The 26,106-nt window shown below is 49.8% G+C and overlaps 1 protein-coding gene across 3 annotated transcripts; it reads right to left on the bottom strand.

The window, feature by feature from the left end:
• Positions 1 to 3,309: 3,309 nt before the first annotated feature.
• Positions 3,310 to 16,021, bottom strand: LOC119284725 (la-related protein 1B-like). 3 transcript variants are annotated; one of them, XM_037563889.1, is made up of 7 exons: positions 15,486 to 16,021; positions 15,269 to 15,340; positions 14,552 to 15,095; positions 14,314 to 14,416; positions 14,134 to 14,224; positions 5,055 to 5,156; positions 3,310 to 3,996 (listed from the first exon to the last, which is right to left on the bottom strand). In XM_037563889.1, exons 1-7 carry the CDS (start codon positions 15,732 to 15,734, stop codon positions 3,694 to 3,696), a joined length of 1,464 nt encoding a protein of 487 aa, XP_037419786.1. In that variant the 5' UTR covers positions 15,735 to 16,021; the 3' UTR covers positions 3,310 to 3,693. The 3 variants fall into 3 exon arrangements, with proteins under 3 accessions (XP_037419786.1, XP_037419785.1, XP_037419784.1); XM_037563888.1 differs by having other exon boundaries at positions 14,314 to 14,470; positions 15,486 to 16,020; XM_037563887.1 differs by having other exon boundaries at positions 14,314 to 14,473; positions 15,486 to 16,020.
• Between the last annotated feature and the right edge of the window lie 10,085 nt (positions 16,022 to 26,106).

A 26,106-nucleotide genomic window follows, 5' to 3' on the forward strand; every position in this document is an offset into this window, starting at 1 on the left:
ACCAACTCTGTTTTAGACTGAAACTGTATTGCAGATATGCACAGAAAAACTCACTCTGTTTTCTGCTAATAAGTCATGAGGAATAAATATATGTTGGTTGGTTCTGATGCTTATTGGTTGACACTACTATCTAGTACTATTGCTGCTGCTGCTGCTGATTAGTACGTACTAGAGCAATAATAATACATCCGCAACCAAGAGTTGCATTGAAATGAAATGACCTGACATTTAAGTAAAGGGTAAACTAACTATACTGTTGGTAATGGATCAGCGAATCAAGTGGCGTCTAATCCTGTTATGTGTCTATGTATGTCTGCTGCATCATACCGTTGTACCTGTATGCTTTGCTTTGCTCGCTTGTGAATAACCTTTGCTGGGAATTACTTTTACTTGGTGCACAACCTTTGGTTGCAGCAAATTTGCAAATGTCGTGCCCGCGTTGTGAATTCAGAACCTATAATAACATCACTGATTCATTCTGCACTAGTGTACTGTAGTAATTTAATCTGCCTAGTGAGTTTGATGTCTATTAAGTTGTTACTTGCAACTGTTCAATTTTTTGAAAGAACAATGTTGTATTGAATATCTTACTAGAGAATTTAAGTTCTAGTTTGAATTGCTACTATTAATGATGAATGGTTGAGTTTTAAAACTTGAAGCAGAAACTACTTTCTAATGTGAAATTTCGTTAAATATATATTTTCCCGATAAGTGTATCTGTTGTCATCACTCATTTGTTGGCAAATATGCACTCATAAATTTCCTATTCTATATTTTTATCTTGTCGTCATCACCCATTTGTTGGGCTGTATAAGTGTATCTATTGTCCGGTTTTTCTATCATATTTCCTGATATACTTCTACATATATATGTTGGTTGTAATCTGCTTGAACGATCCAGTACTTGATATTCCATTCTGTTCTTGTAGGTGAATGGAGCTTGTGTTGTTGGTAGAACTCCGTTGATGGCTTCTTCCTATGTTGAAGAGCATGTTTCGTGGTATCCAAGAGTAGCTAGCTTTAACTTGGCAGAGTGTTTTATTTTTCAATCGCAATATTTGTGATTGTGTGGAACATTGTATGGTTATGTACGTGAAGTTTTAAGTTCCTGGGCATGCAATATTTGTAGGTTAAACTGGTTGTTGTGATGTGAATGAGTGTATGGAGTTTCACATGTTCTGTTCTGTACAGAATATATTGTAATAAACCTATTTTGGTTGTTATTTGAAGATTTTCATATTCTTTTCTTCTTTCCGTTTGATATATACTGCTTAAAAAGCGATGTGGATCCACTGCTAGGAAAAATCTGACAATTGGGACCCATCTAAAAACTGGACCACAAAAAACCCTCGAAAATAAAAATGAAATGGACCGCAAAAGGCCATGCCTAGAAAATAAGAAGGCCAAATTGTTGGGCCAGGCCCATGTAGCTAGAGAAAATTAATAGAGAAAATATACAGTAAAAAGGTCGAATTGTTGGGCTAGGCCCATGTAGAAAATCGAATTGGACCGGGCTGAATCTTGTGCCATGTTAGATTGCCACGCTGGATGCCTACGTGGCCTGGGAGGTTGCTAGTGACCAAAACGCCATAGTAGACATATTTTGGTCGTAAACGTCTTCGACCATTCCAGAAGAAAGGTCGCTATAGTCAGTTTATGACCGCCAGCTTTTGACCTTCTGTTTTTGGTCACAAAAAGGTCGCAAATGGAAATTTGTGACCTTTCAGTGACCAATAGTGGTGGTCACAAGTTGACATATTTCTTGTAGTGGCATCCGACAATATGGACCCATGTTGAAAACCCTCATGTAGCTCCGTCTAGAACCCTCACTCTGCTCTTCGCGCCACATTCATGCCGGTCAAAGCAGACGTGACCGCATGAGATGACGGGATGTTTCCCTACACACATTCATGCCCGCCGACCAGCCAATTGGCCTGCCCAGTATTCACACCGGTGCGTTGACCGAGAAGCCTACTCTGGCCGCTACCCGCATTGAAGCAGATCCAGTCTGTCAGTCTCGGATATTTAAGCCGTCCACCAACAGATGCAAACCCTACACTGTCGCCTCCCCTCTCCCCAAATTTGCTCCAATGGGAAAGTCGAACAGCTCGAAGTGGTTCTCCGCGACCCCCGCCGGCTCGCGTTCTCCGGGCTTATCTGCATCGACCTCTCCCTCACACGTGAAGCTGAATTATATCTCCTCGAATGACGAAGAGCAGCAACAGTCGTTCCTCCTCGTCGAGGTCACCACAATGAACAAGGAGTTCGTGCAGCAGATAGAGTTGTTGTTGTTGGAGCGGTCGCGCTACAATCGTGATCCAGTGTCACTATCCCAATTGGTCCCGCGCAATAGCGACATACAAATAGGATGATGCATGAAGGAGTCGTTGTCGCCCCTGGTGCGAAGCCATCTCCACCGCGACAAGGAGGTGACACCGATGTCCCTGTCCATTGGCAGTCTAGGAGCCAATGGCTCCCGACTGCCGTGAAGGAGTCATGCTCCTCATCTCGTCCACAGTCCGGGAGCCAGTGGCGCCTGACCGACACGCAGGAGCCTTCACCCTCTCGATGATCTCCAAAGACGCGTGGCCGCTCCACCTACTACCTAGGTGGTGATGGCGGCGGCTCCTCCACATTGACGGTGGCACCCTAGCACCCTTCGAGGCGGCGCAAACGGGCAACGTCGGGCATTGTTCAGGCGGTTGGACGTCGCACTTCCTAGATCTTGGAGGAACCCCCGCTCGTTGAGGCATGGCAAGAACCCCCGCTCGTTGAGGCATGGTCCATCAAACGGTCCAGGACCACCGCGGAGACCTCCATGTGAAACTTTGTTAAGTTTCATCACCATTGGTACCACACATAGTTTTTAGTTTTTAAAGTTTTAGATTTTATTGTGAAGTGAAACTTTGTTAAATTTTGTCCCTTTTGGTTGTAATATATCAAAGTTTAACAAATATCATCCAGTCTAGCATGAATTTCATCTTTAAAAAAAATCCATTAGAAATAGGTCGCCTGCCCCGATTGCTGTTCTCGTACATTTGGTGATGTCCACACACAATTGTTATCCTCGGACATTTGATGATGTCAAGACGTGTCAGAGAAGATTTGGTGATCAGCCTTTGAGTTGTCCTAAGTTGCTCCCAAACAACGGTAGGCAAACAGTTGCATGCTGAAATAGGTGGCAGGTTGGCTTTAGCAACATGCTGAGACAACTGTGGAGAATTGTCACCGAAACATAATATAATCAACCATCAAATCAGCATAAACACTACACAAGAGGAATAAATTTGCAGAATAAAAAATAAAGCAGTATTAGAAATGTCTTTTTTATATATATAATTGTCTGGTCTCAACAGGCCTGAACGGTACCAGTCATGACGTCTGAGATAACAGAGTATAGACAGAGAACAAACTGTCCATTAAAGCAGAAACCCGACATAATAACACACATATCCGAAAAAGCAAAAGCTCACCCATGAAATATTCAGAAGTCACACATAGCACTTGCTATTCTTTTTTATATATAGTTTTCTGTTTTTTGGTTTTTTTGTATGTCCATCTACATTTTTTTTAATTTTTTTTTGGTGTTTTCATGCTCCCTTTTTCCGAACAAACTGGATCTTCATTCCTCATCCGAAGTAGAAGAGTTGAGCATGCCGTAACCAGTGAAAACTCGGCATCTCTTTGTTGTGTATCAAAAGGTATCGCTTCTGAGTAAACTTCTCTCGGTCTGCTGCCCAAAAATAGGCCCACTGCCATTGCTGTGTAGTCCTCTGAAGGTAGGTGGATAGCCTATACTAACTGAAGTTGCTGATCTAGTAAGGAGAGCTTCACGAGGATAGTATGTCCCCTCAAGTCCAACAGATTGAAGCTGAGACGCCAATGAATCAATGTTGGATGTCACGGGGGAACGTGAACCAGAAGAATTTCCATCAGAATAATTTGGTCTGGGAAGCAACCAAATCTCCCATCTTGCACGCCTCCGTATTTTGTCACCCTAACAAAGCAGAAAAAAGTTAAGCCTTTCAATGGGAACTGTGGTGTGACTGGTAGTATGTCACCTAAGGAATATTTTGATAAAGAGTGGTCATATTCAGGGTTCTTTGTCACCAATGTTAAATACAGAGCAAAAGGGAGCATGTGGCGTTATACGTGTACAACTAAGGAAAGCAGCGAGTGAACTGGAATGTGACTGATTCAAGTGACCTTCATTACAAGTTCACATAAGAATTGCAGCAATAAGCTGCCAATTGTAGTAGTGTTTAAAAGTGCAATCTGACATGCCAAATGGCGGCCTAGACTTGTAATTAACATAATTTTTTGTTAATCAAAGGAACTTTGCAAGTGAAGATGTGGTGCTCTATTCATGTGTGATGAAATTTTAAAAAAGACAGCCTGGTGAAATATGAGATCATGTACTTCCTCCGTTCCTAAATATAGTCTTCTTAGAGATTCCACTATGCACTACATAGTGATGTATATTGCTCAATTTACTCCGTATGTAGTCCGTAGTGGAATCTCTAAAGACTTATATTTAGGAAGGGAGGTAGTAGTATAGAACCATAAAAATGCTCTAAGCAATTGCTTCAAGATCCCATTGTGTGGTTGACCACCAAGGATACTAATAGAACTCTTCAGATAAACAAGAAGGATAATCTGGACATAAACAGGGCATGCACTCTAATATTCTTACCCAGTTGTCTGTAACCAAAGGTGGACATACAAGCTATGCCCCGCTGCTATTGCATAAAGAGTGACATAGTAGCCATAACTGAAGGAGGAGATACAAACTTTTTGAAATGAATCTAAATCATGGTATCTACATTTGTGAAGATTATAGACCAAACTTAGCATTGTTGAGTTCAGAAAGAGAAGCCATTTTCTTTGGAACACTCCTACAACATCTTCAGCATGGCAAGATATGTTAGAATATCATGTTCAACCCTTCTAAAGTTGTGCTTAATCGGTTGTTTATAAGTTATTTATAGCATCACCAATTAAGTTTAATTTTAGATTAAGTCAAATCATGGCAAATGACATCAGAAAATTGATTACCTGTACTTCCACCACAGTAGACTGCATGACTGTATCCAAGATAAACTGTAAACTATTAGTCAAGTTTTTGACTTGTCCAATACAATATAGGAGCCTTTGGACCTGTGCAAAATAATTTAGTTGAGCAATCTGTCCTTTTCTTGTAATAAAGAAAGCAAAATATTTTTTTGAATATTCTGGATAGAGTTGTCTCATCTCATTATGCTCAGAAAAGAACACCACATTTACTAGGCAATGACCCTTTGATATAGCAACAGATGTAGCTTTCGGGAAAAAAAGGGTATAGCAACAGATGCACAAGCACAATTTTCACAGCTATAAATGCTTAATGAAGTATAGTGTTGAATAAGGGCAAACCACAGTCAGCACAATACACCTGGCAGCTACAAAACAAAATAGAGTAGCAGAAAAGAGAAATGGCTCCCTTTCGAACTTGAAATCTCCAAAACTTTTAACGAGCCCTTTGTTAGCTCTACAATGAAAATATGTGCAAGCCACTTTCAGAGTAGTTTGTGTATTGTAAGTGACACATGCTAGGGCTGATAAGGATCTCAGGACCAAGGAGTGCAGCAATGAGGGTATGGCTTCAAGGAGTGAGGCTAGAGCCATGGCTCCGCAGATGAGAGGGAGAAAAGGTTGGGGACAGGGATTATAACTTTACTAGTAGTTGATAATTCTCATTGATTGCATAATAGACATGGATAGAAAAGTCTGACTTGGTGCTGGGAAAGAGGATCTCTAGTTTCCTAACAAATGGTATTTGTACATTCCTAACTAGATCGATCTCCTGCCTTGCAAAACTATAACTAGTGAAAAGAAAAATAAGAGCATTCACTTGGCAATCTTATGGGCCATACCACTGTCTTGCTTATCTCAACTATTAAAAATAATGCACATCCAGGACAGAATGACGCAAAAATCCACAACATTTAAACAAGCTAATGACTAATCCAGAAGTATTCCAAGCATAACAGACAATCAAAAGTTTTCAGGTCAACATGACAAGAAGATGGAGTCATGGAGATGGTATTCTGGATACACAATAGGAAAGGGCAATCATTCTCAACCTTGGGAATAAAACTGGGAATCTACAGAGACAAAAATCTACTGATGTCTGCACCAGTTTTTGCTAGCGTCATGCGACTTTAAGTTTGTTGAGTACAATATGAGAAAGCTTAATCACATCAAACAATCATGCTGACAAGCGAAAAAATGGAAAAAATTGTTCTAAAAGATAACCTGTTTTTCTATGTCAAATATAATTTTCAAGTATAACGTACTTTTTGGGACAAATGTACACATAATTTTCAAGTATCCAATCTAAATATAATCAAAAATACTAGTCAAGGTTTTGAGGTTTGACATTGCTAATGTCCAGAACGGCAGCTTTTAGTGATCGTAAAATTCTAGCAAATATATGAGCAAGACCAAAACTGTTGAAAACAAGAAAAAATGGAAAAAAAAAATTGTTCTAAAATATAACTTGCTTTTCTATGTCAACACTTTAAAGTTCATAAGTGAGTTAAACTAATTGTAGGTTCCTTTAAAGTGACGACCATTGACTATATATATAGCAGCGACATTCTTCCAAGCCTTGCATAAATACGAGTGACAGTTTTCAACTATTTCCGTCCAGAAAAAAACATTTTAACTGCAGACAGTTCACGACAGTGGCAGGAATTGCCCGAAACAGAACTTGATTGCAGGTGCTACCAATGAAGTGTTGATACATATGCACTCTACAATAAACAATAATATAAAGATATATTGAAAAACAATGGACGGCTTGTGAAGTGGTGGGCCAGCATAGATGTTACAGGTGGAGCTACAAGGAACACAAACCGTCAGTCCATGCAAAGTTCATATAAATCTGTGGTGGCAAAAGAAGGTGAATTCAAGTGCAACATTACCAGATCATACATATTCATAGCAGACCCCAGGAATTTAGATATTATTTTCCAACTAAAAATTAAGGAATTTTGATATTATTTCATGGAGAAGGTACTTCCTATATTCATGTTATAGCACTGGTGGTGCACACGACCAGGAGCAGTAGTCCTTTGAGAGACGGTGAATTTTAACATGTTCCACCCAAAAACATGACCACCAGCGCTCCTCTATTCTAGCAGAACCCAGGAATTTAGATGCTCCCTCCGTCCAGAATTATAAGATGTTCCAACTTTTTTTCATGTGTATAGACGCGTTTTTTCACTCATTTCAGTCAGTATGTAGTCCATATTGAGATATCCAAAACATCATATATTTCGGAAGGGAGTATTATTTTCCAACTCAAAGAAAGGAATTTATATATTATTTCAGAGACACTGTACTTCCTATATTCATGTAACAGAACATAGATATTCATAGCAGACCCCAGGAATTTAGATATTATTTTTCAACTCAATTTTTATTTTTTACATCATGGCTCGCCCCGCTCCACTCGTCCCTCCTAGCTCCGCATACCCCGCAGCCCCGCCGCCGTTGAATCCCCGTCGGTAGCCGACCCTCCCTTCCCAGCCCCGCCGCTGCTATGCCATGACGTCGTCCAACGCGGACCAAGCCGACCACGGAGCGACCCTCTTCGGTGAGCTCGTGTCCTCCGGTGACCGCTAGCTCGACTCGGGGAGCAAGTCCTCCGCGCGTTCCTACTGCAAGGTCGCCCGCCATCCCTGCCGACGCACCCTGCCCCTGGCCCCGCGGCGCCACCCAGGCAGCCTGTCAGGAGCCGCCTTGGCCCCCGCTCTGAGGTGCACCGAGCCTCCGACGCCAACGCGGATGGTTTCCGCCGTTGTCGCCCGACCATGGTGGCCAGCCCCGCCCACTAGCGCACCGCCCGGCACGGACCCGGGCCGGGACCAAGGGGCCGACAACGACCCAGGCCATGGCCACGGCCCTGGACGTGCACGTCACCGCGGCCGCAAGTGTAGGCGCACGGAACCTCAGCCCACCGGCCGCCAACAGCATGGCGGTGGACAACCTGGGATGGCACGCCGGTCTCCAAACCTCCCGTGCGGATGGTGTGGCCACGGCGACGGGATGGCTTGTCCCGCCCGACACGTATGGCCGCTCAGCCAGGGAACGACATGCTATCGTGGCCTAGTCAGCCTAGAGCCCACCATCGTCGTCACCGTGCCAGAAAAGGAAAGGGTAAAAGGCAAGATAAGCCCGCTTTACCCATGGGCCAGGAGGGCAGCGCTAACGCTACCCCTGAGGGCGCGATATCAGGCTTGGCAAGGACAGCTGGCAACGCACCAATGGTTGCGGCTGCATCGGATCCGTTTGGAATCTCTATAATCCGGAGGCCACCCACGAGCCTGAGGACGATCGCACGGGACCACCAGCCACCTCCCTTGATCCATCGGCTTGTCACGACCTGGCCGTTCTTAGCAAGGTCCCAGACTCGCAAGCAGGACGTGCCAGAACAGATAGCCTCCATGTCGGGGCAAAGTGGTGCTCACCCGATTACTGATGTCAAGATGGGGCCGATCCCATGCACGAACAAGTCCACGACCCAATCCGCACGCGAAGAGATGGATCGTGAGGCGCACGATCTTGACTCCCCTCTCTGGCCCGCACACCGCCGATCCCACCCTCAAAAGGATCACTACCGCCCTCCCCAGACCAGCGGGACCCGCAGGCACCCATGCAGAATTCGATGGGCCCAATCACTCCCGGGCCTGCTCCGACTACCAGCTCAAGTCCCGAGCTGGCACGTCAGAACATGCATGGGTCTGGGCCAGGCCGCTTCGCTACCCCACCATCATCATGCGCCAATCACGCGGACGCGCAACAACCGCTCACTCATGGACGCTAGGAGACTTCTTGGCCGCAGCCACCAAAGAGCTCAACGTGTTGCTGCCGGCGCCTAGGAAGAGACCACGCGACCCTCTTGATTTCACCCCCCCCCGGCCGTTTGGCTACCACCACGCCACCCACCGCCGAAAGACGCGCACAAGTTCAGGTGCTTCGCACACTTGGCATCGTTGGGACCAACCAGAAGATCTCAGCCGCTGAGATGAAGGCATACGACAACTTGCTTGTGGCGCCCATCCCGTTGTCAGTGCTAAGGGCCATCATTGCACTAGTCAATCGTGAGAACCCAGCTTGCTTGCCGTCGCAGCAGACTGCCCCGGCGTGCGTTGACATCGCGTGCGAGACTTAGGGCTCCCCTAGCAGTCCCTCCCCCGTCGGTCCAATCTTTTATGGATCACGGCCTCAAGATCGTCGTTTTGAATGTGTCGGCTCAAGGCATGCACGCGGCGCCTTGCTATCCGCACACTGCTTGACACCACAGACGCGTCCATTGTATGCTTGCAAGAAACGAAGATGGAGTTGCTTTGCTCGCCTTTGTCCTTGACACGCTAGGCTCGGAGTTTGACAACTACACATACCTCCCAGCCCAGGGAACGTGCGACAATATATTCTTCTCGCGTGGAGAAGCAGTGTCGTGACTATCACGACCCCTTTGTTCACCGCCAACGCACTCTCGGCCAAGGTCGCCACAACCGCCGACACGCCATGGTGGCTTACGGTTGTCTACGGACCCCAGGAAGAAGTGGCCAAGGTCGCCTTCTTGCAGGAGCTGCGAGAGATCCAAGCAAGCTGCCCCAGACCTTGGATGCTTTGTGGTGACTTCAATCTCATCCTTTGCACCAAGGACAAGAGCACGAGCAATCTCAATAGACGCATGATGGCCAAATTCCGCCGACTCGTCAACAACCTCGCACTCAAGGAGGTCTGCCTCAATGGGCGCCAGTACACGTGGTCGAACGAGCAGTCACCGCTGACGTTGGTGCACCTTGGCCACGTGTTGTGCACCTCGAACAAGAAGACGCACATGGTGAATGCCACCTACGATGCCTTGCGTCTGCCATGTCGGACCACTACTCGTTGTTGCTGGATTGCGTCCCCGCGCCTATGATGCATCACAGATTCCATTTCGAGGACCACTGGTTGCGCATGGACGGGTTCCACGATAAAATGACCACGACTTGGGGTTCCGCTCATGACCCGAACCCATTCCGCCGCTGATGCTGCGCCTACAAGCCACAGCGCGCAGCTTGACGAGTTGGAGTGCCAAAGCAGTAGGCAACGTCAAGGCCAAGCTGGCTATTTCACACGAGCTCATTGCGCACTTTGACAAGGCCCTGGAAGAATGCATCCTCACGCCTCCTGAAGACTGACCGCGCAAACAACTGAAGGTTTCTTACCCTGGCCTCGCGTCCCTGGAGCATATGATTGCAAGACAGCACGCCCGCCTCGCCAACCTCAAAGACGGAGACGCCAACACCGCCTTCTTCCACCGACAATGCTCCTTCCGAGGGCAGAAAACCGCGTCTTCAGCCTCTCCATGCACGGCACGGTGCTCACCGAGCACGACGCAATGGCGGGGGCTGCATTCCGGCACTACGATGCCCCGGCATAGCGTAGAGCGCAAACACACGATGGACCTGTCGCGAGCTCATCGAGGGGAGCGATCTCTCAGATCTTGACGTGCCCTTCTGCCCAACGGAGATCTGGGAAGCCATAAAGCGCCTGCCCGCGCGCAAGTCGCCAGGGCCCGAAGGCTTTACTGCTGAATTCTTGCGGGCGTGTTGGAGCACCATCAAGTAGGATTTCGTGGACGTGTTCCAGCAGCTATTCGAGCTACGCAGCCGAGGCTTCTGCAAGTTAAACCACGCCCTCCTAATGCTCATGTCGAAGTGTGTCGACACCGGAGAGCTGCACGATTATTGCCCGATTTGCTTAATCTATATCATGGCCAAGATCTTCACCAAGGCACTATCGTTGCTGCTTTCCCTAAAGCTGGATCTCCTTGTCAGCCGCAATCAAAACGTGTTCATCATCGAAAGAAGCCTCCATGATAACTTCGTGCTCGTCAGGCAATCACTCCAGCTACTGCACCAACTAGGTGCCCCCAGAGTGATGCTCAAGGAGATCCAGAGCCATCGTAATATGAGCGTTGACAAGGAGGGTTCGGGAACCGCTTCCTCGAGTGGGTTGCTATCCTCTTGTCCTCCGCCAGCACTCGCGTCTTGATGAATGGTGTACCAGGCCCCCCTATTTGGCACCAAGAAGGGCTTCAGCACGGCAACTCCTTGTCCCTGCAACTATTCGTCCTTCAGCGCGCCCATGAAACTGACATCCTTGCACAGTTGCATCCCCAGAGGCTGATTACGAAGATATCGCTCTACGCCGACGATGTCATGCTCTTCTGCCATGCCACAGAGAGCGACGTGTCCGTGGTCAAAGAGATCCTTGCCTTGTTTGGCAGAGCGTCCGGCCTAAAGGTAAACTACGCTAAGAGCTATGCCACGGTCCTACATGGGGACCAGACCACCGAGTCCATATCCAGCTTGGGATGCCCAGTCACCGAGCTCCCGATCACCTACCTCGGCATCCCCTTGACGACGCGCCGCCCCTCCGCTGCGCAACTGCAACCCCTCGTCGACAAGGTCGCCGACTGCCTGCCCATTTGGAAGGCATGGCTCATGAACAAAGCCGGCAGACTGGCCCTTGTCAAGTTCATCCTTTGTGCCATCCCGGTCCACCAGTTGCTTGCGTTCGCTCCTCCGAAGAAAACCTTGCAACAGGTCGAGAAACTTCAGAGGGGATTTCTCTGTTCTGGGCACGCTATGGCCAAGGGAGGGCATTGCCATGTCACTGGCGTCATGTTTGCCGCCCACACGAGCTTGGCGGCCTTGGATTCCGCGACTTGGAGCGCACCAGGCTTGTGCTCAGATTACAATGGCTCTGGCTCTCGCGAACAGACCCAGCATGCGCTTGGCAAGGGCTGGACCTCCAATTCTCCAGCAACGAGCGCGTGCTTTTCTCCACATCTACCTACACAACCAATGGGAACGGAATGAGCGCCTTATTTTGGGAGGGGATCGATGGCTCAATGGGCGGTCTATTGGCGAGCTCATGCTCGCACTCTACAGTTGCATCCCAAAACGCTCATGCAAGGCCAGAATGGTGGCGAAAGGGCTCCATGGCAATGCCTGGGCTCGTGACATTCACGGCGTTCTTGGCATCCACGAGATTAGCCAATACCTGCAGCTTTGGCACATCACGCAAAGCACTATACTCACTGACACCCTGACCAGCTGATCTAGAAGTGGACTGCAAATGGCATCTACTCGGCGCAATCCTGCTACGCGGCCACTTTCCAAGGCTCAATGCACTGCTACTCATGGAAGCTAATTTGGAAGTCTTGGGCGCCGCCTCGGGTCAAATTCTTTCACTAGCTGGCCAACCTCGACCGCTGCTTGACCGCGGATTGTTTGGCTCGCCACGATCTACAACATCACCCACGCTGCCTACTCTGCGATCTGGCGCCAGAAACGATACGACACTTGCTGCTGCACTGCCCTTTCACATGGCAGGCATGGCATGAGACGTTGCCTGGCTTCGCATATCGACGAAGATCCCCAACCAAGAGCCCACACTCATGGACTGGTGGTGGCATGCCAAGGCCAACATGCCGCAGATGCAGCGCAAGGTCCTGCAATCCATCGCGCTCCTTGTAGCATAGGAACAGTTGCGTCTTCGACAACACAACGCCCTCCCTAGACATGCTATTGGTTAGAATCAAGGAGGAAGCCTGCCTCTGGGCAAAGGCCGAAGCCGCAGGACTTAAGAGTGGTTCTGCCCCCTTCATGGGATGTGCATTAAGAGTCTGTAACCTGATAACCCGATCGTCCGCCCTCAGACGCTTGTAACTAACTTCCTTCCTTTTCAGCGAAAAGAAACGCAAATCTTTTGCATTTTCTTGAAAAAAAATAACTCAAAAATAAAAGAATTTAGATATTATTTCAGGGACAATGTACTTCCTAAATTCATGTTATCGCACTGGTGGTAGTCCTTAGTGCGAAGGCAGCGCTCCTGCTGGTTGCTAGAAAAAAAATGCAAGTTATACATTTTTGTTTCGCTATATGGTCATGTTAGTAACATTACAACGCCATTTTTTTTTATAAAATGTTGCTATCAATGTCCAAGTGCGTCCAATACAAACCACTACATACAACTTTAATTTTCATTTCCTCTATACTGATCATTTATCCAAACATTGCTACTACAGAACTATGGGCTGTCAAGTACAGAAGCACGTGATAAATTTCTTTAGTTTGAAGGAACAAGTGTCAATTCATGTTCAATTGCATCCAAACCAGAATTTAAATTATCTTGGCGTAAATTTCCATGTTCTGATTTCATTTGCAAGCAATGAATGCACACATCCTAAGACAATCTATATTTTTTAATGCAGGGAGCTCAGATAATAAAACACAAGTGCCAGTGTTAGAAAATGATTTGCCAAAAGTAGAAGAAAGAATCACAAGGTTCAGTGTTTGCATTTGGACAAAAGAACTAGGACTTACATAGCACCATAAACCAAGCATTGGAGCACACAGTGCGCCGAATTAACTAACTATCAAGGGTAGAGTCCGAAAGTGCACGAATAATTGCATAGATTGAGGCTCTTTATTTGATGTTACTTAGAAGTGTCAATGCTATTTGTGTATGGCCAGATTTCATTTTATTGAAATCCACAACAAACGGCTATATTTAAAGAGTACTTGAGTATGTCTCTTCTTGTAACCCGAGAACTTACACCGATCAGGTAACAGGGGAAGAAAGAATCATAAAAAATTAACTTGGAACAGATTTATCTAATTTAAGATGTGCAGGAGCTGAACTCCAATGCAACTGTAGCTTCATGTGGCAGAGTCTAAATTTTCTAGGCATGATGTAAAGCTCTTTACCCAAGTTATATCAACCACACCATAAGTATACATCCAATGTCCAACTGATAGCAAATCAACCACACCATTACTAAACATCCAATGTTACTGATACCAAAATAGCAAACCTGCAAACTCAGTTTGAATGGATAAAAAAATGCTAAATGACAACTCTCCATCTCCCACTCAATCAGCAAGTAAACAACTATAGAAGGTGACCAGAACATTACTAGACTATTGATGACTTTCCGAATAGACTGCTGGATTATAGTAGCAAAGCAATAAAGAACTGGGGATTTTTCTAAAATAAAACCACCGTGTAAAACCAGCAAACTAACCTGGTTAAAGCCAGCAATCAAGGATAATGGCACCCAACCACGGTCATCCATATGTCTCCTCAAGAATATGTCCTTGCACAAATTTTCATCACTGCAAAAAATGAGCAAGCGGGCAAGCGGCTCAATAAAATGACCTCAGTGGTGGCGTAGTGTTTTCTATAAATTAAGACGGAGAAATACCTAAAGTAGTAGTCTATCTGCACCAGTAGGTCCCTTTGAAGTTGTTCCAGTGGAGAAATTAGCATGGCTGGAGGGGTTGGTGGAGGAGGCGCAAAAGGAAGGGCTTGAAGACCATCCGAAGGGGGCACGGCAAAATAGTAAACATGAGGTGCCATCTCTGCTGTTTAAAATAAAGCAAATTAAGGTGACATAACAATTGCACAAAGCCATGTTCTCACAAAGAGCATGAATAACATACCAGGGAATCCCATAGGCGCCCCATAAGGTGGTGTCTGTGGAGCAGCAGTTCCATAAGGTGGTGTCTGTGGAGTGGCAGGGCCGGCAAATGGTGGCGCAGGAGGTCCCGCCGCTAAAACAGCCAGAGGAGGAGGAGCCCTAATGTACGATGGCTGGTGAACTCGATGCTGGTGCCCTGGCCCATGTCCATCTCTACGGCCGCCACCACGCCGTTGCCCATCAAACCCACCATGGTGCTCATGACCATGGCGACTACCACCTCCACCATTACCCCTTCTGCTCCCCCCACCATAACTGCCACCTCGGCCATGAGGATGGGAACCAAAACGGCCATTCTGATGATGAACGCCGGTACCATTGCTCCGGGCATTAGGAGAGTATCCTACAGATTGCTCTGGAATAAGAGCATGCATCTCTGGCCCGTCATCCCCTGCAGGCATCATCAACACACGCCGGACTGGTGGACTACTGGTCACGTCGTCCTTAACAGTGGTAGCATCCGGAGCGCCAGAGATGTCCAAAGACACCGGTAGAATCACTGTCTCCTGAGACCATTCCCACAAGCAATCAAAACACAATCTGGTCAGACCGTACAAAATATAAACACCAAAAATCCTAAATAGATCAAACACTGAGACAGGATCCAACTCCTATAATACTAAGTAAATCGAACACTGAAATAAACTAACAGCTCACAGTGGAAGGAGGAGGAACGTACCAGTGCATCCTGATCAGGGGTAGCATCCGGAGCGTCGGAGATGTCCAAGGACACGGGCAAGATAGCTGCCACCTGAGACCATTCCAACAATAGCAAAAGCAATATCATCAGACGGTACGAAATCTAACCGCAATAAATCATAAATGAATCAAGCACTGATACGAAATCCAACTCCGATAGTAAGTAAATCAGAAACTGAGATGAACTGACAACTCACAGTGGAAGGGGGAGGAGCGGCCTTAGGCGACGCCTTGGGCGGTGTGGGCGGCTGGGGAGAGGCCAGCCCAGGAAGCGCCGGCCAGGAGTCGGCGTCCATGATGGGGCTCCCGGGCGCCACCAGCACCGGCCCGTTCTCCGGGCGCTTCCACGCGGTGGCGGCCGCCCTCTTCGCCGCGACGGGACTACCGTGGGGCGGCGTCCCCGCGCCAGCGAGGGCAGCGTGCGGGTCGGCGGCAACGGAAGCCATCCTCCACACCTCCTCTATCCAATCGGGCGGTGCAGGTTCCACGGGGCGATGAATCAAACGCGGAGGCGGTCGGCGGGGATGACGATGGCGGATGGCGGCGGGATCGGTTCTCAGTGGTACGGCATGGGTCGATCGGGGCCGAGAGTTCCAAATATTGCCGCGCCGGCGGCGATCGGATCGGGGAGGGGGAGCAGCGGGAGGACGAGGAGGAGGCGGTGGTGCGGCGCGGCGGCTCGCTGCTCTTCCCTACCCTTCCCTTCCCACGGGCGGAATGGACGCGGAGGGGATCGCCCCCTTGCCGGTGGGGCACAAAAGGGTAGCCGCACGCAGCCAGCCAGGTCCATTCACACCGTCCCGGACCGTCCGATCCGGATCGATCGACGGCCGTGGTGCCTCGTGGGCCCCGGCACCGCTCTAAAGTTGCTCGCGCTGGCGTCTGCTTGGCTGACGAGCGCGCTGGCGCCGCACCACCTGGCCCACCTGGCTGCGGCGCTGGTGGTTGCTGTGGGTGTGACACCTCGGGGGAGTGGGACGGCCGTCCGATGGAACATCGACGGCTGCGAGGTTGCGGAGGATCCACGTCCGGGCAAAGCGTCGTCCGGATTCGCAAATCCACCGGCTGCGGACCGCACACGCCGCCCCCGCTACGGCTGTTGCTGGATTTCAATAAGTGCGCGTCTCTTCGTTAAACAGACGGAATTAGCGGACGAGAAATGTTACTCTGGTTGCGTGTATCTTCGATTCAGATTCGCTGACTTGCCGTCTGGTCTCGTCGGTTGGATTGAAAAGCGGCGGTTCAGATCGGATGCTACAGTGTGGTTAACATTGATGTGCTTAACAGTAATTCCTATGAACAGTGATTTGGCAAATCTCAGCCTACAATTCTTGATCCCGCGAGAAAGGCAGCGGGGACTTACTGTGGCTAAGTCAGTGAATCCGGTCGCAACATGATACTTTCTATTTCGACGATAAACACACAATAGGTTTAACGATCTATTTGTCATGAACGTAATGCCTATACACTGATAATGCCATGAATAACGTCATAACTATGTGTTTTTCTATCAATTGCCCAACAATAATTTATCTACCAACTGTATGCTATGTTCTTGAGAGAGATTCATCTAGTGAAAACTATCGCCTCCGGGTCTATTCACCATATTTACTAAAATCCTAAAAAGCCCACTGCAATTTACTTTCTTTTATTTTCTTTTGCAGTTTATATATTTGTCACCATCAGAATTAATCCTTGCAATTAAGTACAAGGGGATTGACAATCCTCTTGCCCGCGTTAGGTGCAAATATTTAGTTAGTGTGTGTATGCACTATCGACCTTTGTCTGCGTGAATCTCCTATTGGTTTGATAAACCTTGGTTCTCTACTGAGGGAAATACTATCCGCTATTATGTTGCTTCTCCCTTCCCTTTCGAGAAAAACTCAATGCGGCTCACAAGTAGCAGGACATAATTCCTATTAGCAAGTATAAGCACAACATTCACTCTACCCATAGGTTTTTTAATTGTACAATACACTAAGTGCAATTTAAAGAACATTCATCCATATTAGTGAAACCTAGGACAACATATAAAGCTTTAGGCATAGTTGAAACATGATACGTCTCCAACGTATCTATAATTTTTTTATTCTTCCATGTTGTTATACTATCGTTCTTGGATGTTTTATATTCATTTTATAGCAACATTATATCATTTTTTGGGACTAACCTATTGCCATAGTACCCAGTGCCAGTTGCTGCTTTTTGCTTCGCAGAATATCCATATCAAACGGAGTCCACACGCACCGAAACTTTTTGAAGATTTTTTTCTGCCTAGAAAATAACCTGGGAGCCAAGGAAGTGCAGGAGGGAAGGCCTGTGGGGCCCACAAGGCACCAGGGCGCGCCAGTGGCCCCTAGTGTTGGGAAACGTAGCATGCAATTTCAAAAAACTTCCTACACTCACGCAAGATCTATCTAGGAGATGCATAGCAACGAGAGGGGGAGAGTGTGTCTACGTACCCTCCTAGACCAAAAGCGGAAGCGTTTGACAACACGGTAGAACTTCTTCTCGTTCCGACCGATCAAGCACCGAACGTACGATACCTCCGAGTTCTGCACACGTTCAGCTCGATGACGTCTCTCGAACTCTTGATCTAGCAAAGTGTCGAGGAAGTAGATGAGTTCCGTCAGCACGACGGCGTGGTGACGATGATGGTGATGTGATCCGCTCAAGGCTTCGCCTAAGCACTACGAGAATATGACCGAGGGTGTAATCTGTGGAGGGAGACGTCGCACACGGCTAAAAATTGTTGGTGTGTGTTCTAGCGGTGCCTCCCCCACATATATAGGTTGGAGGGGAGGAAAGGCAGCCAAGGGGGCGCCCCAAGTAGGAGGAATCCTACTTGAGGTCCTCCCAATTTGGCCTCCCCCTTTCCTTTTTACCGGAGGGGGGAAAGGGAAGAGAGGGGGAGGAAGGAAAGGGGGGCCGAACCCCCTCCTCCTTCTCCTATTCGGCCTCCTTCCTTAGGGGCACACTACCCCTTTGTGGGTTGGTGTGCTCCCCTCCTATGGCCCATAAGGCCCATTAATCTCCCGGGGGGTTCCGGTAACCCCCCCCCCCCCCGATACTCTGATATGTACCCTGTACACCCTCAAACACTTTCGGTGTCCGAATATCATAGTCATATATATGAATCTTTTACCTCTCGACCATTTCGAGACTCCTCGTCATGTCCGTGATCTCATCCAGAACTCCGAACAACATTCGGTCACCAAATCACATAACTCATATAATACAAAACCGTCATCGAGCATTAAGCGTGCGGACCCTACGGGTTCGAGAACTATGTAGACATGACCGAGACACCTCTCAGGTCAATAACCAATAGACACTAGTACAGCGACATCCTAAACAAACGGTTTAAAACCCCTTTCCGCGACGACATTTGGAACCGTCGCCAAGTGAGCATGGGCGATAGGGGGGTCCTTTCCACACGACCCAGAAATCGTCGGGGATAGGCCCTCATGGGACCCAGGCTGGGACCGTGTGCGATCGGGCGAGGCATGAAAACCCAATCATTTCCATAGGTATGTACATCCCACACGGTGAATCCCAGAAATCATTTCCGTAGGTATGTACATCCCACACGGTGAATCCCAGAAATCATTTCCGTAGGTATGTACATCCCACACGGTGAATCCCAGAAATCATTTCCGTAGGTATGTTCATCCCACACGGTGAATCCCAAAAATCATTTCCGTAGGTATGTACATCCCACACGGTGAATCCCAGAAAATCATTTCCGTAGGTATGTACATCCCACACAGTTTTTTGTGTGGAAACGTGTGTGCAAGGTGGCCTAACGCAAACAGTTCGCTGTCGGAAGCCGTGTGTGATTGTTAGTTGATTGAACACGCCTACTTTCTAGAAACCGTGCGGGTTGTTTGAGTTCACCGCCCACGGTGATGTCTGAGTAACCGTTTGCAATAGAAAACCCCAATAAGTAGGGTAATTAGCCTATTATTAATAATCCATGTACTGATCAAACTGATATTTCTTATAAAACACGCCAGATATTTCATATTCATATAAAAGCAACCAAGATTTCATAATTGAATTACATCAGATAGCTTCGGCACTCAGTTACGCCATTACACAACAGCACCAAGTTTCACATGCAGCGTCAAAAACCTTTGGAAAGTAGCATCATACACAGTAAATAGACATATGAATTTCATCTGGAAAACTGCACAAGCGAAAGGCAAATATTGAGCCTTCAGTGATGTTGAATGTCCTCGCAACTTTAGGCCAGTGGCTATGGATAATTGCCCGCCCAACCTTCGTCCTCTTCAGCGGGACTTCAATATTGTACCGTGGGTATTGAATGAGTACCTTCCTCGCCTCTTGACCATGCAGGTGGTTTGAGAGGTAATCATCGGTGAACTGCTTTGGAAAGTATTGAAAATGAAGCTATGCATAAATCGCTGTTGTAAATTTTGAAATGGTGCAAGGGGTAAAAACAAGGTAAAAGAGTTGGTACCATCCTATAGTTGACCGATGTCTTCTTCATTGTGTAAGCAAAGATCTTGCTGTTATTCGTCGCAAGTTTCTTCATCGTAACAATCTTCCTGAGTTTCTTGACTTGACTGATATTCATGGACATCTCATTTCCCCATATGCAAAATGGGTCGAACGGTGGGTCTAAGCCTCTGACAACAGGACCTACATGTGCAAGACCAAATTGTAAGAAACCTAAATATTAGAATGATTCCTGCAACTGCACAATAATGTGCTATTAGCCAAAGGACCCTGCTTGAACAAACCTCGATGGTAAACCGCAGTGTCTCCCATTGTTTCCCTACAACACACATAAGGAAGATCTTGACCAGGTTAACTGAGAGTTTCCATACTATCATGTCGGTGTACAAAAGTAGGGGCTCTCCTTTTGACCCCTTTACTTGCGCACGGGCAGTCAGAGCCGCGCCCACGGCCACACTAAGCAGGGCGGGGGAGGGATGCCGGAGCAACACCAAGGCCAGAAACACTGAAGAACTAAGGGGCAAGGTGGACTCCCCCGGCAAGATCCTTGCCGAAGCGACCTCCGCGGCCCCGGCAAGAGCCTTGCCGGGGCAACTTGCCCAACACCAGCAGAGCGAGCCGCCCTTGAGCCCAGGAGTTCCAAACACCGCCAACAACTACATTGAAACCAAGGCTCGGGAGGCACCTCTGTGGTGACATGCAGATCTTTGTCAAGATCATGAACATGCAAGATCAGATGAGGACCAGAAGACGACGACCCCCGGCGAGACCCTTGTCGGGGACGACCGCGAAGCCACGGCAAGACCCTTGCTGGGGGCCCGGCAAGACCCTTGCCGAGGACACCAGCAGGGCCGTAGCCAAGCCCACGTATGCCAAAGCTCCACCGCCGCCCCCAAGCAGCTGCTAGCTCAACCAACTGGGCAGGCACCTGCGTGGCGACGAACGGCCTCTACACCGACCCAACAAGCACCTGCGTGGTGGCATGCAAGTCTTCCTGAAGGCTCCACCACCGCGCCAGCCCAGCAGCCAGCCAACGTGGCGCCATGACGCCTCGTCAGCTCAGACGCGTGTCGAAGCCAGGCGTGGCGGCGACAACTGGGACATGCTTCCTTGTCGTCCCCGATAAAGTGAGAGGGGCACGACAGCGCATTAAATGCGTTTGTCCGACGGTGGCAGAGGATAGGCTCATCCACTGTACACCTTTCCACCTCCTGTGTGCCACTGTGGCATCCCCTTTTTCTTATAAAAGGAGGCCAGAGGCTACTAGGAGGAGGATTTGGATCTTTTGGGCAAAGTTGCACCCCGTATCTAGCTCAAGAACACAAGAACACTCTCAATACATCCACCAAAGCAGGACTAGGGTTTTACGCATCCTCGCGGCCCGAACCTGGGTAAACGATCCGTGTGCTTCCTGTCAGACCCGCTCTTTCCACAACCCCGCACCCGCCAACCGTAGAAGGGATCCCAGGGATCCCATAGGTGTCGATTTCCCCCGACATCTTTGGCCTGCCAGGTAGGGGGTGCGCAGTTATGAAAATCCGGTCTAACAGTCAGCCTAGCAGTTCTTCATCATAATGGCTCCCAAGAAGAAGGTGGTCACAGCGATTGGTTCGTCGGGAGCCGGATGGCCCGTACCGGTGCCGGTGAGCAGCGGGCCGGTCGCGGACAGAACCCGATGCGCGGCCCGCGAGCACCAACATCGCTCTGGCAGCCAGAGCCTGGCGAGCGGTGTTGTTCGTGTGCGAGACGATGAGCCGCACGCCGTCAAATCCAAATACGGAGCCGGGCCCCTCGCAGGCGGTGCGGGGCCCTCCAAGGGTGGCGTCGTGCCACCTACAGGCGGCGTGGCAACCTCCAAGTCGCCTACGCCGGCACCCACGACGTGCTCTTCTCAGGATGCGCGCGATGAGCAGCGCCACCATGCTGGGGACCCCGGGCGCCGCTGTGGGAAGAGTCCCGTGCATCACTCACAGGACGGAGGAAGCCAGCATGCCTGCCGAAGTGCTGGCGAAAATGGCACACAACTGCTGGGCCGTGATAGAGCTCCTTCTAACATGGTTAGAAGTCGGAGCGCGCCACGGTCCACGCAGCTTTCGCCGCCACCCACGCCAGCAAAAGCTTTGGCGCGCACACAACTGCTCCTCGACTTCCCTCCTGCCGCAGAAAAGCTCGACGAGTGGAGAGCCACCATCCGGAGCCTCATTGGCGTCGCCAACAAAGACGAGCCACGGCCAGCGGGGCCCTCAGGCCGGCGCTCCGTCGAACCACCGCACGCCAGCGGTGGGGGCGGAGGTGCTGCGGCCATGGTGCACTCTCCTCCTGCATGCCAACCGCCGCGGGTGTCGATCCGTCGTGATGACGTTTGTGATAACATTTCCATAGCGTCGTCCCATCCACGGACCCACCGCGACCAGCGCCAAGTTCTTTGGGAGCGAGCCCACGAAGACGCTCAAACCACCATCGAGCGCCGGCGCGATACGCGCCACTAGCTAGATAGGCGGGCAGGGCCCGCTATGGACCACCGAGCACCGGGAGGCTCCGGCAGCCTACCTTACGAGGTGGGTTGCCCAGCCTTTACCCGTGAGCTGCGGCAGTTCCAGTGGCCGTCCCACCGCACGTTCAAGCCCGGCGTCGGCGAGAAGTACAATGACAAGATCCATCCGTCAGAGTTCCTCAGCATCTACACCATCGCGATGCAAGCCGCTGGAGCTCGTGATGACAAGGTGCTTGCCAACTACTTCCCGTTGGCCCTGAAACCCAATGTCATGTCTTGGTTGATGCACTTGCCGGCGGATTCCATTTCTTCTTGGTTGGATCTGTGTCATGAGTTCGTTGGGGCCTTCACTGGAGGCCACCAAGCTCATGGGCAGGCGAGTGATTTGCATATCATTCCCCAAAGGGAAGGCGAAAACCTACGCAAGTACATACAGAGGTTCAGCCGAGTGCAATACAACATCTCGGATGTTCATCCTGCCGCCGTGATCAGCGCATTCCATCAGAATGTGCGTAACCGCAAGATGTATGAAGAGCTGGCAATGAACAAGGTCAAGGACGTGGCCGAACTTTACGTTCTGGCCAATAGATGCGCCCGGGCTGAAGAGGGAAGGAAGTACCCCAGCGAAGACGCCGGCGCGGAAACCGACTCTACCAACGAAGACACAACTGCCCCGACAAAGAAGGGTCAGCGTCGCAACAGGAAACGCAAGGGCAAGGACGTGCTTGCCGTCGAGGGATCCGACGACACCGGTGCCACCAAGAAGGCCAAGGCAGACGACCCCGGCAAGGAGATTGCTGGGTGCGCTGCTTGCCGGGCCTTGGCGGCTACCGATAAGCCAGGGGGCTCTGACAAGCAGTATTGCAAGATCCACCGCACCAAGGGCCACGACCTCCAGAACTGTCGACAAGTTGAACTGCTTGCTGAAAAGCAAAAAGCCGAGCATGAGAGGAGGGACAAAGAGAAGGGTCAGGATGGTGCTGAAGGATCCGACAAGAAGCGTGGCGGCCAAGGAGGTCGCCGTGGCAAGGACAACCAAAAAGAGAGGCCCGCTCGGGGCCGCGACAAGAAGCAGGAAGACGACGATCATGACGAGGACGACGAGTCCGGCGAGCATGAGTTCCAGAAGGCTACAGAGGCCATGTGCGTCGATGGTGGTGCCTCGCTGCATACTTCTCACCGCCAGCTGAAGCAGTGGGCGCGTGAGATCACAGCAGCAGAGCCGTCATTCGACGCTCAGAAGCCGCTGAAGTGGTCCAGCACGCCCATCATCTTTGACGCCGAGGATCACCCTGATCGCACAACTGCGATCGGGTGTTGGCCGTTGTTGGTTTCACCAACGATACGCAACCTCAAGGTGAACAAGATGCTGGTTGACGGCGGGGCCAGTCTGAACTTGATCTCACCCGTTGTGATCAAAAGGCTACAAATTCCCGATGGAGACCTCGAGGAGACGGGTACGTTTCAAGGGGTCAACCCGGGAAGGAGTCAGCCGAAGGGCAAGGTCACGCTGCCTGTGACGTTTGGAGGCGAGCTGAACTACAAGATGGAGAGGATTGTCTTCAATGTAGCCGAAATTCCCTTGCCCTACAACGGGATTCTTGGCCGCCCGGCACTAGCCAAGTTCATGGCAGCATCACATTACGCCTACAACACGCTGAAGATGCCTGGGCTGATGACCATCATCACCGTTACCTACGACAAGAAGGATGCATTGATTTGCGCTGACCTATTTTACCGGGAAGCAGTTGCAGCAGCTGTCGCCAAGGCACTTGCTCCTGCCGCTGAAGTCCCGGGAGGGAAGAAGAAGACCGGCAGGACCTCTCGCACCCACTCCGGCAAGCGCACCTCTTCTGAGTGTTGTGCTACCGTCGAGGACGTGCCAGAGAGCTCCACCGGCAAGAGCAGGAAATCCAAAGCTGCGTCACGAGAGATCAAGAAGGTGTCCGTCAAGGAGGATGGCACAAGAGGGGCTTTCACCATAAGATCCACCCTCGACAGCAAATAGGAAAGCGCGCTTGTCATTTTCCTGTGGGCGAATGTCGATGTGTTTGCATGGCAAGCATCCGACATCCACGACGTTCCCAAGGAAGTGATTGAGCACCATCTTGCTGTCTGTCCCCATGCGCGACTCGTCAAGCAGAAGGTTAGGAAGCAAGCTTTAGAACGGCAAGAGTTCATCACAGAGGAAATCAGGAAGTTGGAAGCGGCAGGCTTGGTGAGAGGGGTGCTCCATCCGACGTGGTTGGCCAATCCGGTGATGGTGCACAAGGCAAACGGGAAGTGGAGGCTGTGTATCGACTACACAGATATCAATAAGGCTTGTCCTAAGGACCCCTTCCCGTTGCCGCGCATTGACCAGATTATCGACTCCACGGTCGGGTGTGATCTTTTATCATTCCTCGACACCTACTCGGGCTACCACCAGATCTTCATGACAAGAGAAGACGAAGAGAAGACAACATTCACCACCCCATGTGGTATGTATTTCTTTTTATGGATGCCTTTCGGGTTGAAGAGTGCTGGCTCAACGTTTGCAAGAGCAGTCCAAATTGGTTTTGAGCCCCAGCTACATAGAAATATGGAAGCTTATATGGATGACATAGTGGTCACAACCAAGGACAAGGCAACTCTTGTGCAAGACTTAGAAGAGACGTTTGCCAACCTGCGCAAGATCAACCTCAAGTTGAACCCTGAGAAGTGTGTCTTTGGTGTTCCGTCTGGCAAACTTCTCAGGTTCTTCGTGTCACATCATGGGATTGAGGCAAATCCAGACAAGATCAAGGCTATTGAGCAGATCAAGGCGCCCAAGCGGATCAAGGATGTGCGTCGGCTCACTGGCTGCGTTGCCGCCATGGGCAAATTCATCTCCAAGTCTGCTGAGCGTGCCCTTCCCTTTTTCAAAATCTTGGAAAAGGCGGCCCCAATGGAGTGGACCCCAGAGGTCGAGGCAACGCTACATGATTTGAAGAAATACCTCTCCTCTACACCGATACTAGTTGCGCCTAAACCACAAGAGCTATTGTTGCTGTATCTGGCGGCAACGAATCAAGTGGTCAGCGCCGCACTAGTCGCACAGAGGGAGGTCGGCGAAGAGGCAGTGGCAACGGCGGGGCTGGCGGATGGCAAGCCAGAGATTCCCCCGGCAGGGCCTGGCACCGGCGAGGCAAGGCCCCCGGCAGAGTCTGACGCCGTCGGGACAGGTCCCGTGCAACCAGATGAAGTGGTGCGGAGGAAGAAGATGATGTAGCACCCGGTTTACTTTGTCAGCTCCCTCTTGCAGGGGGCTAGGTCAAGGTACTCCGGTGTGTAGAAATTGCTCTTCGGCCTCCTTATGGCCTCGAGGAAGATGCGTCATTACTTCCAGGCACATGAAATCACCGTCGTCACCTGCCTCCCGCTGCAATGGATACTGCATAACCCGGACGCGACCGGGAGGATCGTGGAGTGGGCCTTGGAGCTGTCAAGCTTTGGTTTGAAGTTTGAAAGTACTTCGACAATCCAGAGCAGAGTCTTGGCGGAGTTCATTGCGGAATGGACCTCAACGCCCGACGAAGAGATCCAGGAGACCACTCTTCCCGGCGAGGCGGCAAGTCGCAACTGGATCATGTACTTTGACGAGACTTTCTCGCTGCAAGGCGCTGGTGCTGGTGTGCTGCTTGTCGCACCCACCGGAGAGCACCTCAAGTATGTAATCCAGATGCACTTCCCCAGGGAGATGTCCACAAACAACACTGCTGAATACGAGGGGTTGCTTGTCGGTCTCAGGATCATGGTAGACCTCGGGGTTAAGAAGCTCATCGTCAGGGGTGATTCACAGCTTGTCGTCAGGCAAGTCAACA

Source organism: Triticum dicoccoides, chromosome 4A (genome assembly GCF_002162155.2).
Source record: "Triticum dicoccoides isolate Atlit2015 ecotype Zavitan chromosome 4A, WEW_v2.0, whole genome shotgun sequence".
Taxonomy (NCBI): domain Eukaryota; kingdom Viridiplantae; phylum Streptophyta; class Magnoliopsida; order Poales; family Poaceae; genus Triticum; species Triticum dicoccoides.

Excerpts from the sequence above, each read along its gene's own strand:
- LOC119284725 (XM_037563887.1), bottom strand. The coding sequence starts at position 15,734 with ATGGCTTCCGTTGCCGCCGACCCGCACGCTGCCCTCGCTGGCGCGGGG. Across the intron at positions 15,096-15,268 it reads CCCCTGATCAGGATGCACTG|GAGACAGTGATTCTACCGGT; the intron begins GTACGTTCCTCC and ends GAATGGTCTCAG. Across the intron at positions 3,997-5,054 it reads CTACTGTGGTGGAAGTACAG|GGTGACAAAATACGGAGGCG; the intron begins GTAATCAATTTT and ends CTGCTTTGTTAG.